Source organism: Aotus nancymaae, unplaced genomic scaffold (genome assembly GCF_030222135.1).
Source record: "Aotus nancymaae isolate 86718 unplaced genomic scaffold, 86718_ANA_hifiasm-v0.15.2.pri h1tg000006l, whole genome shotgun sequence".
In the NCBI taxonomy this organism is placed as follows: domain Eukaryota; kingdom Metazoa; phylum Chordata; class Mammalia; order Primates; family Aotidae; genus Aotus; species Aotus nancymaae.
The window spans coordinates 41,394,250-41,410,993 of record NW_026988417.1 but is presented as its reverse complement, the minus strand read 5'-3'; the positions used below and the strand labels follow the sequence as shown (position 1 = coordinate 41,410,993).

Here is a 16,744-nt window from a genome sequence, read left to right as displayed (position 1 = left end):
ATTTTCCTTTTTCTTTTTCAATATTGACTTTCTGGTCAACATCAAGAAAATAAATTATATAATAATATTTTTCCCCACTGGTTATCCTTTTTATATATCAAACATCATACTGTTTTCAAGATAAAAGGCATAACATGCAGTAAAAACAAAATATTTAGTGTGAATTTTTAGACACATTGCAAAAGCCCTATAAGCAACTTTAAAGGGTTTCTGATATAGGTATGGAGGTCCAGAAATATCTGGGGATACAATCAACATATACAGATACAGACTACCTTGCCCAGAGTGCAATATACAGTGGTGATTTTATATTTATTTATTTATTTACATAATTATTTGATTAGTATTTGTCTTTCTGATGCAGTGTAAGTTCTATAAGGGTCTGGATCCTGTCTGTTTCAGCTGACCACTCAATTTCCAATATCCTGCTCATTACCTAAAACATGGTGGGTGCTCAATAAATTGTTCTGAATGCTGAAGAAAAAGTTTATCTAGTGATAGATAAGAGCCACTCCATGGGTCAAGAGGAAACTTTTGGAGGTAATGGATATGTTTCTTATCTTGAATGTGGTGATGGCTTCACAGGTATATACATACATCAAAACTTAAATTCTACACGTTAGACAGATGAAGTTTATTACATATCAATTCTACCTCAATAAAGCTGCTTTTTAAAATGTCTAAATGTATGGCAATACTATTTTGATTGCATTATCCACAAGTTCAGGAAATATTTTATAATAACATTTTGTATAAAAATGAGCATTATTGAAATGCTGTTTGGTAACCTTTGGAAAAGAAGCAGCACTTCTAATTAAGTATTAATTTTTCATATCTTGGTTCTGATATGCAGGAAACTTTTAAAGTTAAAAATATATATATCATTTAATTCATCTCTTTTCATCCGTTTGAAATAATGCTATTGAATGTAAGATCCAACACTAGATATTATGATACAGGGGATTGTTTCCCTTCGAATGTGCATTTACTTTTTGAATAAAATACTCATTAAGTGTTTTTTCAAAAAGATTGTGTGAGAATTGAACCTGATTTTAAATGTACTGGAGATACTTATTATTTAAAAATTTCTCTCACGAGTTCTTTCATATAACACAAAACTACATTTTAAAACTCTAATTTCATTTAAACAGGAGCAGAATATTTTCAGTTATATTGAAGAAAACGTTGTACTTTTTTGTTGAAAATTCACAGTATATGAAGAAGATAATAATATTAAAGACACTATACTGTTGTATTAAGACTTCACTAAGGTGTTTGAAAGAGAGTACAACTACAGGTATGAAAAATGAATCATAGTTGTGAGGGAAAAGTATTGATTTTATCATTATGAGTAAGAGTAAGTGACTGAATTATTCAGTCACGGCTAATTCAGAACTTTTAATTCTACATGTTAGACACGTAACATGTGTCTAACATGCAGACACATGTTACGTGTCTAACATGTAGAATTGGTTTATATTTAAAATTTGAAATTGGTTTATATCTAAAATTTGGTTGAAATTGGTTTATATTTAAAGTTTGATCACTTAATTTTGACATTAATTTCTGTGGTACAAGGCTTTGCTGATATCAAATACTCCAAAGCAAATATGTTTCGAATTATTTCATGCAAATAATTCTCACAAAATAGTATGTCCCAATAAATATACTTATGAAGGGCATAACTTATTATCTCTTCGGGTGGAACACTACCCATCCTATTCATTACCAGGTTCCAATCTGAGGGACCCAGTTCATTCATTCATTCATTCAACAACTATGTATGCATCCTGGACTGTATGACACTGTTCTTAAGGTTGAACAAATTGCAATTAGCAAGACAAATACAGCAAGAACTATTTATCATAAATAGGTAAACAAACAAATAAGAAAACTCCACATAGTGATAAGTACTATGAGAAAAACAGAATAAGACAATGTGGCAGTGTCTGGCATTGGGGATAGTGGGGCAATATTAGCTGGAATGGACTGGAATCATCCAAGCCCTGTGAACAAATGAGGGGCTAGAGAAGATGAGTCTGAGAAGCAGGCAAGGGCAGGATCATAAAGATTTGGTTTTCTTTCCAAGTGCCATAGGAAGCTACCGAAGAGTCTTAAGAAATAACATAAACCAGTTTGTGTTGTAAAGCAATAATAATAATGGTGGCTCCTGTGAGATGAATGGAAGACAGGCACAGAAGCAGGGAGACCATTTAGGATGCTACGGCAGGCAAACAATGATGGCGACCTGTACACTGAGTGGTAGAGGTAGAGATAAAGCAATGTGGATAGAATGAAGATATATTCTGGGAACAGAGCCTAAACACCTCACTCATATATTGGAGGGTTGTGTATATAAGGATGGTGACACAAAAAGAGCAACCAAAATGAAGAAGTCTGGGGCAAAGAAAGTCCCTTACAAGTCTAACAGTATAATGATACTTTAACCATACAGTATGCATTGAATTAATATACAACACCCATGACTATAGATACCAAAGCCTAATCTTCACCTGGAATAACCAGGTAGCTTTGAAATTAGATAGATTTTTACATCTTGTTACATCTTGAAAATTTTAAACCAGAAGATGTCATCATGTAAAACTTAAGATTAATTTACCCATTTCTTTTGTGCTTCTGCAAAAGAATTGGAAGTATAATGGCCAGCACTGCTTAGTTTATGCGTTGTATGGCTGTGTGGTAATCCACTTTCCATGCCTCAATCTCAATCACAAGCAAGGTTCTCTGCCACGTCTCCAACAACCCCCAGGACATGAGTTTCCAAAGCACTTCTGGCTGCATTGTGAGTTAGCAAATTAGTAAGCAAGCCTCTCTCGCCTACTTGACTATGAGTTTCTCTCAAGGGGCCCAGTTCTTCCGGTCCCAGACAACAACAAACTCAGGCAATAATCAAGTAATTAATAAGTGCAATTCCTCCCGTTATAGGAATATCCTCTGGTATCTTTTTTGATTTTCTGACCTTGATCATTTTGTGGCTGACACCTTTGGAGATTTAATTTTTTCAAATTTTAACAGCTTTATTAAGATATATATATATATATTTTTTTTTTTTTTTGAGACGGAGTTGCGCTCTTGTTACCCAGGCTGGAGTGCAATGGCGCGATCTTGGCTCACCGCAACCTCCGCCTCCTGGGTTCAGGCAATTCTCCTGCCTCAGCCTCCTGAGTAGCTGGGATTACAGGCATGCGCCACCATGCCCAGATAATTTTCTGTATTTTTAATAGAGACAGGGTTTCACCATGTTGACCAGGATGGTCTCGATCTCTTGATCTCGTGATCCACCCGCCTCGGCCTCCCAAAGTGCTGGGATTACAGGCGTGAGCCACTGCGCCCGGCCAAGATATAATTTACATAACATACAATTCACCTTAATATAATTCCTTAGTACATTCACAGATTTGTGCATCTATCACAATTATTTATTACCCTAAAAAGAAACTCTGCATCAGCTGTCATCTCCCAATGCTCTCATCTCACACCCCGCCATCCCTCAGCAACCATTGATCTTTTTGTCTGTGTAGATCTGCCTATTCTGGACAGGTCATATAAATGGAATCATACAATACATGAGCCTTTGTAACTGGTTCTTTCACTTAGCATAATATTTTCAAAGTTATCCATGGTATAGCATGTCATTTTATTACTTTTTATTTCACCATATACCATTGTATGTATATACCACATTTATCTATCAAACAGTTGATGGATGTTTGAGTTATTTCTTCTTTTTGGCTATTATAAATAATGTAACATTTGTGTATCAATTTCTGTGTGGACATCTACTTTTCTCTTAGGTGTATACCTAGGAGTGTAATTGCTAGACCATATGGTAACTCCACGTTTAACGTTTAATGAATTACCAGATTATTTTCTAAAGCAGCTTCACCATTTACATGTCCACCAGCAGTATATGAGTGATACAACTTCTCTATATCCTCCCCAACACATAATTATTTGTCTTTTTGATAATAGCTATTCTAATGAGTATGAAGTGGTATCGCATGTTTTGGATTTTCACTTCCCTAATGGGTAATGACATTGAGCATCTTTTTTTGAGTTTATAGGCCATTTGCACATCTGCTTTGGAGAAATAAGTATCCAGATCTTCTACTAATTGCTCATTTTTAAATTAGGTTGTCTTTCTATTATTGAATCCTAATAGTTTTTTTTGGGTTTTTATTTTGTTTTTGTTTTTGAGACGAGTTCCTGCTCTGTCTCCCATGCTGGAGTGGAGTGGCGTAACCATGGCTTGGCTTGCTGTAGCCTTGACCACCCTGGCTTAAGTGATTCTCCCACCTCCGCCTCCAAATAGCTGGGACCATGGGCATGCACCACCACAATTATTTATAGAGACAAGGTCCCAAACATTGCCCAGGCTGGTTTAGAGCTTTTGGGATTAAGTAATCCTCCTGATTTGGCCTCCCAAATAGCTGGGATTATAGGCAAGAGCCATGGTGCTCAGCCTCATAATAGTTGTTTTTACATAATCTAGGTATAAGTCGCTAATCAGCTATATGGTTTACAAAAGTTTTCTCCCATTCTGTGGGTTATTTTACAATTTCTTAATGATGTATTTGGAAGCACCAAAGTTTTTAATTGTGTTTTTTTTTTTTGGAGATGGAGTCTCGCTCTGTCACCCAGACTGAGTGCAGTGGCGTGATTTGGGCTCACTGCAACCTCTGTTTCCTGGGTTCAAGTGATTCTCCTACCTCAGTCCCCCAAGTAGTTGGGACTACAGGTGTGTACCACCATGCCTGGCTAATTTTTGTATTTTTAGTAGAGATGGGGTTTCACCACGTACACCAGGCTAGTCTCCAACTCCTGACCTCAAGTGATCTGCCCACCTTGGCTTCCCAAAGTGCTGGGATTACAGGCATGAGCCACTACACCTGGCCAAAAGTCTTTAATTTTGATGATGTGCAATTTATCTACTTTTTTCTTTTGTTGTTTGTGCTTTTGATGCTATATGTAAGAAACTATTATCTAAGTTCATAAAGATTTACTATTTTTCTCCTAAGAGTTTTATAGTTAATATAACTTTTACTTTTGGAGTGTTTGATTCTTTTTGAGTTAGTTTTTGTGTATGGTACGAGGCAGGGATCCAACTTTTTTCTTTGGCATGAGGATATCCAGTTGTCCCAACATCCTTTGTTGAAAAGACTTCTTTCTCCTATTTAATTTTCTTGGCATGAAAACTTGACTTCCAATCTGTTTAGTTCTAGCAGTGACATTCTCTTAGTTCTTTTATTGTATTTCTTCCTTTGTAATTTCAACTATCATTTACCTGACTCTGGGTAACTGACAGTCACCTCTGATTTGATTATAAAGTTTAAAACTGAGTCTTCAGGTCAATGATTGATGTCCCCACACTGCTATGACAGTAGAACAGAGTAGATGTGTTTACACATACTTTTATTTTCTCTAATTACTTAATAAAACAGTCATCCTGATTTAAAGAGAAAGCCAAGGACAAGTTTTCCCATTCGGTACTACATGGCACAATTACTGGGAATGTAATGAACATCTGCCATGCAATGTTCATTGTATTAGAACATAATTTACTTAGTAACATTGAGGAAAATTTGTGGCAAAATTCAAGGGAATGTGTCATAAAAATGCTTAAAGTGGGCATATTGGGACTCCTAACTATTCATTTAGCAGGCTCATTAGGAAACAAAGTATCCTAAGATGACATTTCAGATTCTTCCAAATCTGGCACCTTTAGTCTCCATGCATGGAGTCCCAATGAAAACCTTTATTGTAGTCAACTCAATCTCTTTGTTCCTGCCAAATATATATGTTCCTCTACCACTCCAATGGCCTTAAACAATCACTGCTAAGAACTTACTATATGCCAAGCATTTCCATCTAGAAAGAGGTCTCCTTTTTCTTTCTATAGACTTAACCCCTGCTTTAAGATCTAGCTCAACAATGTTGATCACCCCAGCTCTTAGAAACTTAGCTGTCTCTCAATGTCCGTAGTTGCTGCTTGTCTATTTGGCACAACATATTAGCCATCTTGTTGCTACTGCTGGTTAGCTTTCATTAAGTCCCTCTATAACCTAGTTCTCTGGCTCAGCACCTTACACATGTTACGTAGTCAATGTATATTTTGTGGAGGATGATAAAACCTGATTCTTGGAGAAGTTGTCCTTAAATAACCCTCTTCCTTCTAAGTCCATCAGCAGTGTAGTCATACAACCTGAAAGTTTTTAAATGATCTTGCTGACATCTGAATTCTACTACAGATTCTGACACAAAGAATCTGTCATGTGGTTGGAACCAGAGTTCCCTGCGAGGTGCTGGCACATTGCACTTCTGGTACAATGGAAGGTGAGATCTAAGAGCCTTGAAATCAAGCAGATGCAGAATAGTGCAATCCTCAACTTCGATCAAGTTTCTGAACCAATAAAAACGTGTGGTTTCTAGCAATCAGGAATGAGTGGTTTTTCAGAAATAAGGTACTTGGGATATGCTTGCCATTATGGATAAAGTGATAATATCTGGGAAAGGACACATGGTAATCTATTATAGACTATATCGTGCAATATTCTTCTCTGTATAAATGATTTGTCATTTCCTGTATGAATGACATACGTTTTCAACTTCGCTGATGAGTCAATGGGACACACATGTAAAAAAGGGATTGCTCTGTAGAAAACAGGTAACTTCTGGAACTCCCTTCAGTTAGTTACTATTTGTAAATAAACAGAATTGAACGTCAACCCCAACTGAGGACTCATTAGGAATTACAAATGTGACTGCTCATAAACCAACTATTGTCATGCAGCTGCACGCTGCTTTTAAATAAGAACTGGTTACAGCTTTATATAAAATTACACCTAAAATGTTAATCAGAAAAGCACTGCATTTCCTCCAGCTTCTGGTCACTAACTTTTAAAGTTGATTATTATTCCCTTTAATTTTGTTTCAGACTCATGTTCATTAAGCCTGAGGAAGCCTGCTTTATACAAGGCAACCCTCAGCCTTGGAAGAAATAAAAATGGCCAGTGATGACAGTCCTGAAAAAGTTCTGTGTGCATTTTTTACTTTTAGAAGACCATACTTCTAAATCATGGCCATCACAGAAACAGATATATTCATTTATTGTTGAGTCCTACTTGACCCTGAAATATTCCATGAACACTGGGAATATATTTCCTTTGTTCTAATTCCAGCCTTTGAATCAGAGCCAACTAGAGTGGGCTCTTCATACATATGCATTGATTGCCTGAGTATTAATGTAGGGCAGGACTCTGATTAGTAGCTGCTACCTGCAGGAAGCAGAGGAAATATCACAAATGGGGATAGGACGCTATTAGCAGATTTTATTACATTTTTTCCTGAGGCTTGGAAATAATCACTTCTCTCTCAGGTCAAATCTCTCCAGCTCTCTCCCTTAAGGATGTGAAAAGACCTCAAATAAAAGGCCTCTATGTGAGGATATCTTTTGCTGGGTGCTGGAGGAAGAGCATGAAATGAGGGAAGAAGCAAATTGCTTCTTACTGTTTCTGGTTATTCCTTTCCTGCCAGTTCAGCAGCTCGCCAGAAACAGCACAAAACCTTACATCTTAACTTGAAGGTGAAGTACTTGTTCTGACAACTTGTTAGCATAGATTACGGTAGACAAAATAAAAGGTAATGAGGTTATGAAAGTCTGGAGGATATCGGCAAATTAAAATTTAACATTTTTATGGATTTTATACAAAGCCTTCTCTCCTCTTTGCAGATAAAACGACTGTACACAACTTTATGCAGCTTTAACTAAAAATACACACACACACACACACACACACACACACACACACACACAGAGTCCTTTGTGGACCCCCTGGGCCAATACTTAGTTAAATGCAATTTCAGTGCCTTGTCAGGCTGCAGAGCCTGAACTAGGGAGATGCGCCGGGCCCACTCGCAGGCAGGCCCCAGACGCACCCAAGCCCCATGGACAGGAGGACCATACCATAGGTACCTGGGGCCTCCCGGCCTCGCAGCCTGTTGCTAGTGGTCGAGGCAGGGGGACAAGTGCGGCTCAGGCCACCAGTCGGGCTGGGCGTGCAGAGAGGCTAGAATTACACCCAGAGGGCAAATAGTCGTTCCTTTCCCCTGCTCTGGCTTGGGGACAAATATTGCAGTCCCAGATCCATTCTCCTTCGCCGGCCGACTCAGACCCAACACCACTTTCCGGACGACGGGCGGCTCCACTACCATCAAAAGCCAGGGGTAGCGGGAGGGGATTCGTGAGGATGCAGCAGCTGGAGCAGTCTTTCCTCTCTGAGCAAGACTTAGGAGAGTCAGGATGGCCTGGAGGAGGGACCGGGTCAGCCAGCTCCACGGGGCGGAGCGAAAACGCCGGAGGATTCAGGAGGCTGAGAGCTGATCACCCTTTGAGTGGTGGTACGATCCGAAACGGGCGGGGCGGAGGAGGCTCCCCCGGGCTCTCCCCGCCCCTCGCCCGCCTTCCTCGCTGAGCGGCCGCCGGAGCTGGGAACGCGCGCCTCACAGGCCCCTCCCCTGGCGCCCGCGCCCGAGCTCCTCCCCTAGCCGAGCAGTGCCTTCGGCGGCTGCAGGCAGAGCTTACCCAGCTCCGTGGACGCCGCCACCTTCGCCGCCACCGCCGCCTTTCTCCTCCTCCTGCCAGCGTGCGGGGGCCGGGCCCGGCGGCGGTCTGCCCTAGGTGGGCGGTGCGGCCCAGGCTGCAGCTGAGCGCTCTGCGCGGCGCAGCCGGGTCTCCCGCCCGTACCACTCCGTGACAGGTGCAGAGTCCGGGCTGAGGACCCACCTACGGCCGCCGCCGCCGCGATGCCCACCATGCGGAGGACCGTGTCGGAGATCCGCTCCCGCGCCGAGGGTGAGGGGCCGCCGCGGCTCGGGGCTAGCCTGGGGTCGGGCTGCGAGTGTGCGTGTGAGCGTGTGTGTTTATCCAGGAAGAGACCGCATCCCACCCCCTTCCCACCGGTAGTCCGACTGTCGCGCCCGGCCCCTGGTGGACCCTTCCCCCCGCATTACCCTCACTGCACTGGCAGACCCTTTTCAGGCTCCAGTGCCCTCGAATGGATGCCCTTAGCGGGAGCCCCGAGGCGTGCTTTGCACCGCAGCGTGACCATTGGGTCCCAGTCACTGAGCGCACCCGCCCTGCCCACCTCCCTCCCCATCAGCTCGATTTCCACGCAGCTCCTCTACCCCCCGGTGAGCAGATCCCCAGCCCGCCGCCTCTGCCTCCAGCGCCCACCTTTTTGCCACCCCCTATCAGAGCTCCCAGCGAAGCGAGTTTGCTTTTCCTAGGCTGCAGGATCCTTTGATCGGTAGTCCCTTGCTTCTCGGATTGCAGGGAGCCTTCATCGGGGGCGGGTTCGGAGTGGGTCCCCTGCATTACAGCTTCTGCAATTCTGCCTCCTGCAGCGGAGTCTCACAGACTCGCGTCTGAGGTTTCGTTTTTGTTTCCTTTTGCCCAAAACCCGCACTTCTGCCAGTTGAGCTGACTTTTTAGCCAGGTGAAAGCTGTTTTCTTTGCTCCACCTGGGGCCAGCCCTTGAATGGCCACACTTGTCAACACTGAGCAACAGATGCCCCCGGGGTAGAAGCAAGTAAGCTTTCCGAGGGCCGAGACTCCTCCTCGTATCCGAGGAGCCCTCAACATCCTGCCTGCCATGTGGCAGGCACTCGGTAAATATTGTTTGATGTTGCTCACGTCAAAATCAAGACCTTAAATATCCCAAGGTTTGTTTGTCCTCTCCCAGAAACCTGTACTTGAGTCCTGCAGAGGGTGGAATAACATGTTTTTCAGAAATCTGTCTTGCCAGCATCGCTGATTCCCACTCTCCCTCCCCACCTCCATCTTTTAATGTAAGAGGCGGTAAAGTGGTTTTAGATAAAAAGATATATAAGTTAGGAGAATTGGATTTCAGGGGTGGAGACAGTCCATTTTATTTTATTTTTCTCCTTAGGGTATCCCTGTAAAAATAGGGCCCCTGAGATTTTCTGATTCTAGTATTCAGAAAATATTAAATGAAACTGCTGTGGAGAGAAGGCCACATGAGTCAAAACTGGCCTGTGTACTGCATAGGAATTCAGTACATAGTGTCATTTGTAATAAACAAAAATACTTAGGGCATTACAGTTTGATACACAGTTGAATAGATTATAATATTTTTTAAATGCACTCTGTAAAAATACATTCGTTTTTTACACTTCTGAGTGAAATTAGTCATAGAGGTAATGAAAATATAATGGTAATAGTTGGTGGTGTTCTTTGAAATAAGGGCAATTGACAGATCATATATTGTGCAAAATAGGGGCAAGAGAAAAAAATATGAAAGCAGTGCAAAGTCTGTAGCATATAAGGGGATTATATGGCTATAGTATTGTTTTGATTGGCTTGTGTATTTTTGAAAGTACTTTTACCAAGATTACCTTACAGAACCTTACAGCACTCCTGGAGGTTGGTGAAGGTGGAGTGCCATCTGATAGTTGAGGAAACTGTGGCCCATTATGGTTTAGTAATTTGCCCAAGGTCAAGAAACTAGTTCAGTGACACATTTGGATTAAGAGCTCTGGGAAAACAATGACTGTGGCTTGTTTAATCTTTGTATTCCCTGTGCGTCCAGCACAGTGTCAGCGCCATAGTAGTGCCTGGTGAATGACCCTTCCCCCCGATATTGGTTGATTTCAGCTTATTATATCTTCAGCATTGTGCTTGGGACCGTGGTGAAGACAAATAATGACTCTGTGGGGCTGGCTTTGTGGCTCATTGCCTGCTCTGCCCACAGCTTTCTTTCCTATGAAATATTTCTTTCCTAAGAAATACAGTCCTACCTTTCCTAAGGAATACTCTCCTTTGGGAGAGGCCCTAGAGGCTGTCTAGAGGGCCTTGTTCTGAACTGGAGCCCTTTTGGCCTCAGCTGATTGGACCATGGTTGGCTTCTGACCCAGAGGCAACCAATTTATATGTGACTCAGACATTTGTAACCTTGTGGTTTGGCTCAAAAAGATTCTCTGTACTAATCATATCTCTCTTGGAAGCATTAAAATTAGAGATGTAGAGTCAAAGCAGAAGGGAGCAGAGGTGAACAGCCTGGTCGGGGAGACAATGGATGGCCGTAATAGGTCATGGGAATGCTGCTGATAGAAGAAAGCAGAAACTATGGGCAAGTAGAGAGAGAGCAAAGAGAATGGAATGGATGGGCAGACCTTGGAGCCTGCCCTCCCTGAATTCTATAGCCCTAGTTCCCAAGTAGCATTAAAATAAGCTCTTTTCCTCCCCCCTTGAAATGACTTGAATGGGTTTCTGTTCCCTGCATCCAGATTGGCCAGATGTATGACTGTCATGCCTGTAAGTTGTTTACAACCAAACTGGGGAGAAAGGACTTAAAGAAGGAATAAATAGTCTAAGAGGGGATATTGTTAATTGAACATTGTGCATGCTGTGGGGACGCAGGACCTGTGGAAGATTAGGAGTTTAGTACACACTTATTCCTGGACATGAGGCTTGCCCAGTGAACATTTCATTGAGGTGTGATTTGAGATGAGCCCTCACACAGTGCTTCTCAAACTCGAAGGTTCATCGCAATCACTTGGGCATCTTGTTAAATGCAGAGTCTGATTCACGAGGTCTGGAGTCAGGCCAGAGTTCCTACATTTCTGACAAGCTCGCAGGTAATGCTGAAGGATGCAGGCCTGCAGATCACAGTCTGTGCAGCAGGATCCTAAAGGATACTGACATTTATTTCTGTAGGTGGGAGAGTGTTGAAGACAGTCATGACATGAACAAATGGGGAAAGTGAACATGGCTTATTTCAGAGTTCTTAAGGAAATTGGCTAGGAGCAGAGGGAAACTTGGAAGGAGTAGGATATAAGTTTGGATAGGTAGACGACTGCCAGATTACAGACCATTTTAAATGCCAAGGTGAGTCATTTGGACACAAGACCAAATAGTTGAACAGGATCTTAGAGTTCATTGAAGCTAATTTCTTATTTAAGCATATCTCTAATATATAATATCTAACAGGGCCAGTTGGGGGCCACATTGTTACAAGGGAGGGACATCCTAAAAGTAGTAACTTAGTAAGTCTGGAAGTGTGTTGACTGGTTTGGAGGAAAAGGTATTATAGACAGACTGTTGCAAAAGAGTCTTAAAATGACAAAAGTCAGAATTAGTATTGGAGTAGAACAGTGAGAATGAGAAGGGACGAATCAGATTTCTGACTGAATCATTAACTCATTCAACAGATGTCTACTGAACTTCAACTACTGTTACAGGCACTTGGGATACATAAGTTAATGAGAGGAAACGTGCTGCCCCGGAGGTGCTTGCTTTCTAGTGAGGAAGGAGACAAACAACACACATACAAAATATGCTAATTATAGAATTTGTTTTGTGGTAAATGCTATGGGGAAAATAAAGGGAAAGCAAAATGTATCAGGTTGGTGGATGGATTGCAATTTCAAGTAGGTTAGGCTAGTCCTCATTGAAAGTTGACGTGAAGGAGATAAGGGAGTTGGCCTGGTCGGGGTCTGGGGGAAGGGTGTTCCAGCCAGAGCAAATGCCTCAAGGCAGGAAAGAATCTGGAATTAGGAACAGTGAGGAGAAAAATGGAAGGAAAGGAGATCACAAAGTTTATTGTATTAGTCTGCTCTTAGGCTGCTAATAAAGACATAACCAAGACTGGGTAATTTATAAAGAAAAAGAGGTTTCATACACTCACAGTTTCACATGGCTGGGGAGGCCTCACAATCGTGGCAGAAGGTGAAGAAGGAACAAAGGCACATCTTACATGATGGCAGGCATGAGAGTGTGTGCAGGGGAACTGCCCTTTATAAAACCATCAGATCTCGTGAGACTTATTCACTGTCATGAGAAAGCAGGGGAAAGACCCACCCCATGATTCAGTTACCTCCCACTGGCTCCCTGCCACAACACATGGGGATTATGGGAGCTACAATTCAAGATGAGATTTGGGTGGGGACACAGCCAAATTATATTAATCATGCTATAGGACTTTACTATTTAGTGAATATTTAGTAAACATAGGACAGGGAGAGAGAAGGACTTTAAAAAAAGCAGTAATTTAAAATTCTAATGTTAATAAGTTACCATGCATCATATTTGTAATAACATTGGTAATATGTTCATAAATTACCAGGGATCTTATTGGGCTGGCTTATGAACATTCTGGTGAGTAAGTCTATGGTGGGCTTGCAGATTCACATTCTTAATGAGCCTCCCAAGATATCCTGGTGCTGGTGAAACACATTTTGAGGAAATTTCCATTTTAGTTTTGAACCTGATTGGTTGAGAAAATATATTAAACAATAAGGAAATTAAGGAGGATTAATAAGAGTTGATACTAATTCAGATTTTGAGTTAACTATGGGATATCCAAATGGACATGTTTTAAAGGTAGTTAGAAATTTTGAGGTGAGACATGGGAAACATCAAACTTGGGAATCTTGAGAGAGAATAGTTGAAACCCTGATAGTAGATACAATTGCCAGAAAGCAAGAGTAGATAGAGCAGAAGACTAAGAATTTTAGGTCTCTTTATTTAGCTGCCCCAGCTAAATCAAATGGGTGTCTGAACTCAGCGTTTGTAACCTGGAAACACACTGAAATAATGGGATCTTACACAAAATAGTTTTTCTCATTCCTGTAAAACTAGTATGAAGGTAGACAGTCAGAGTTGGCTATGCCTGCTACACAAAGTCATAAGGGATGTTGGCTCCTTGTGCCTTTCTGCTTCACTGTCCTGAGAGTTTGACTTCCATAAAGTGACAACATGGCTGCTGGGGTGCCAGCCGTCATGTACAATAGTTCTAGCCAGGAGAAGATGGAAGGGTGAAAGACAAACAGGTTTTCCTGAAAGCACCACACAAAAACTAATGCTTATTTTGCATTGGTTTCCACTTGCAGGGGAAGCTGGGAAATGGAAATTTCCAGCTGGGCAGAAATTTCCAGTGTTATGTTACAAAATTCCAGAAATTTCCAGTGTTATGTTACAAAAGGAAAAGGGAGTATGGTTATTGGGCAGTGTATTAGTCCATTTTCACACTGCTGATAAAGACATACTGGAGACTGGGCAGTTTACAAAAGAAAGAGGTTTGATGGAGTTACAGATTTACATGGCTGGGGAGGCCTCACAATCATGGCAGAAGGCAAGGAGGAGCAAGTCACATCTTACATGAATGGCAGCAGGCAAAGAGAGAGAGCTTGTGTGGAGAAACTCTCATTTTTAAAACCATCAGATTTTGTGAGACTTATTCACTATCACAAGAACAGCACAGGAAAGACCAGCCCCAATGACTCAATTACCTCTCACTGGGTTCCTCCCACAACACATGGGAATTGTGGGAGTTACAATTCAAGATGAGATTTGGGTGGGGACACAGCAAACCATATTCTGCCACTGGCCCCTGCTAAATCTCATGTCCTCACATTTCAAAACCAATCATGCCTACCCAACAGTTTCCTAAAGTCTTAACCCATTTCAGCATTAACTCAAAAGTCCACCATCCAAACTCTCATGTGAGACAAGGCAAGTCCCTTCTGCCTATGAGCCTGTAAAATCAAAAGCAAGTTTGCTACTTCCTAGATACAATTGGAGTAAAGGCATTGGGTAAATACAGCCATTCCAAATGGCAGAAATTGGCCAAAATGAAGGGGCTACAGGCCCCATGCAAGCCTGAAATCCAGCAGGGCAGTCAAATCTTAAAGCTCCAAAATGATCTCCTTTGATTCCATGTGTATCCAGGTCACACTGTTAAAAGAGGTGGGTTCCCAAGGTCTTAGGCAGCTCTGCCCCTGTGGCTTTGCAGGGTAAGTCCCCATTGTGGCTGCTTCCACAGGCTGGCGTTGAGTGTCTGTGGTTTTTCCAGGTGTGCAGTGCAAGCTATTGATGCATTTACCATTCTGGGATCTGGAGGACAGTGGCCCTTTTCTCACAGTTCCACTAAGCAGTGCCCCAGGAGGCACTCTGTGTGGGGGCTCTGACCCCACATTTCCCTTCCACTAGCAGAGGTTTTCTATGAGAGCCCCGCCCCTGCAGCAGACTTCTGCCCAGGCATCCAGGTGTTTCCATACATCTTCTGAAATCTAGGCAGAGGTTCCCAAACCTCAATTCTTGACTTCTGTGTACCCGCAGGCTCAACACCATGTGGAAGCTGCCAAGGCTTAGGGTGCCCATGCTTTGAAGCAACAGCCCAAGCTGTACCTTGGCCCCTTTTAGTCACAGCTGGAGCAGCTGGGACAAGAGGCACCAAGTCCCTAGACTGCATACAGCAGAGGGACCCTGGGCCTGGCCCATGAAACCTTATTTTCCTCCTGAACATCCAGGCCTGTGTTGGGAGGGACTGCTGCAAAGGTCTAAGACATGCCTTGGAGACATTTTCCCCATTGTCTTGGTGATTAACAATCAGCTACTCATTACTTATGCAAATTTCTACTGCTGGCTTCAATTTCTCCTCAGAAAATGGAATTTTCTATTGCATTGTTAGGCTTCACATTTTCCAAACTTTTATGCTCTGTTTCCCTTTTAAAACCGAATGTCTTTAACAGCACTCAAGTCACATTTTGAATACTTTGGTGCTTAGAAATTTCTTCCACCAGATACCCTAAATCATCTCTCTCAAGTTCAAAGTTCCACAAATATCTAGGGCAGGGGCAAAATGCTGCCAGTCTCTGCTAAAACATAACAAGAGTCACCTTTGCTCCAGTTCCCAACAAGTTCCTCATCTCCATCTGAGGCCACCTTATCCTGGATTTCATTGTCCATATCATTATTAGCATTTTGGTCAAAGCCATTCAGCAAGCCTCCAAGGAGTTCCAAACTTTCGCACATTTTCTTGTTTTCTTCTGAGCCCTCCAAACTGCTTCAACCTCTTCCTGTTACCCAATTCCAAAGTTGTTTCCACATTTTTGGTATCTTTTCAGCAGCACCCCACTCTTCTGGTACCAATGTTCTCTATTAGTCTGTTTTTACGCTGCTGATAGAGATGTACCAGAGACTGGGCAATTTACAAAAGAAAGAGGCTTAATAGACTTACAATTCCACTTGGCTAAGGAGGCCCCACAATCATGGCAGAAGGCAAGGAGGAGCAAGTCAAATCATACATGGATGGCAGCAGGCAAAAAGAGAGAGCTTGTGCAGGGGACTTACATTTACAAAACTATCAGATCTCATGAGACTTATTCACTATCATGAGAACAGCATGGGAAAGATCCGCCCCCATGATTCAATTTCCTACTACTGGGTTTCTCCCACGACATGTGAGAATTGTGGGATTTACAATTCAAGATGAGATTTGGGTGGGGACACAACCAAACTATATCAGGCAGACAACAGAATCAGTCACAGTGAAGTTTTCAGATTGCCAAAGGCTCTTGCTTGGATAAAATAGAAACTGCTCTGGAGCTCATACTTTACAATATAATAAGCTTTAAATTGTTCAAAACTAAAGAAATCCACACAGAAAAACTTTACATACCTATCCAGTGGTTTGCATTTTCTTCTGTTGAATACTATAATGCTAAAATATAATGACATTTATTTGATTATGTAAAATGTGGGCTATGCAATGTGTCCAGAAGTTGTTTTAGGAATTGTTGTTCTAAATGGTAACTCTAAAATGTTTGTAACTGTATAGAATACTATGTTTTATTTACATAAAAGGTCACAAAAGGAATAAAAAGTAATTTATATAAGCTGTCCTTAAAGGAAAAATTTTAGGAG

At 41.9% G+C, this 16,744-nt stretch overlaps 1 protein-coding gene and 1 long non-coding RNA gene across 5 annotated transcripts in view; one reads left to right on the top strand and one right to left on the bottom strand.

Annotated features, from left to right (window-relative positions):
* Nucleotides 1-8,198, bottom strand: part of LOC105732764 (uncharacterized) — a 46,292-nt gene extending 38,094 nt beyond the window's left edge. The window contains exon 1 of the long non-coding RNA XR_001111054.2: nucleotides 7,985-8,198. This is a non-coding gene — a long non-coding RNA (uncharacterized LOC105732764). The remainder of the gene's footprint in view (nucleotides 1-7,984) is intronic.
* Nucleotides 8,199-8,593: 395 nt separating this feature from the next.
* ATP8A1 (ATPase phospholipid transporting 8A1) overlaps nucleotides 8,594-16,744 on the top strand; it is a 241,625-nt gene continuing 233,474 nt past the window's right edge. For all 4 annotated transcript variants that reach the window (XM_064366745.1, XM_012474960.2, XM_012474964.2 and 1 more), the window contains exon 1: nucleotides 8,594-8,872. In XM_064366745.1, the coding sequence (XP_064222815.1) occupies nucleotides 8,824-8,872 (49 nt within the window). In that variant the 5' untranslated portion in view covers nucleotides 8,594-8,823. The remainder of the gene's footprint in view (nucleotides 8,873-16,744) is intronic.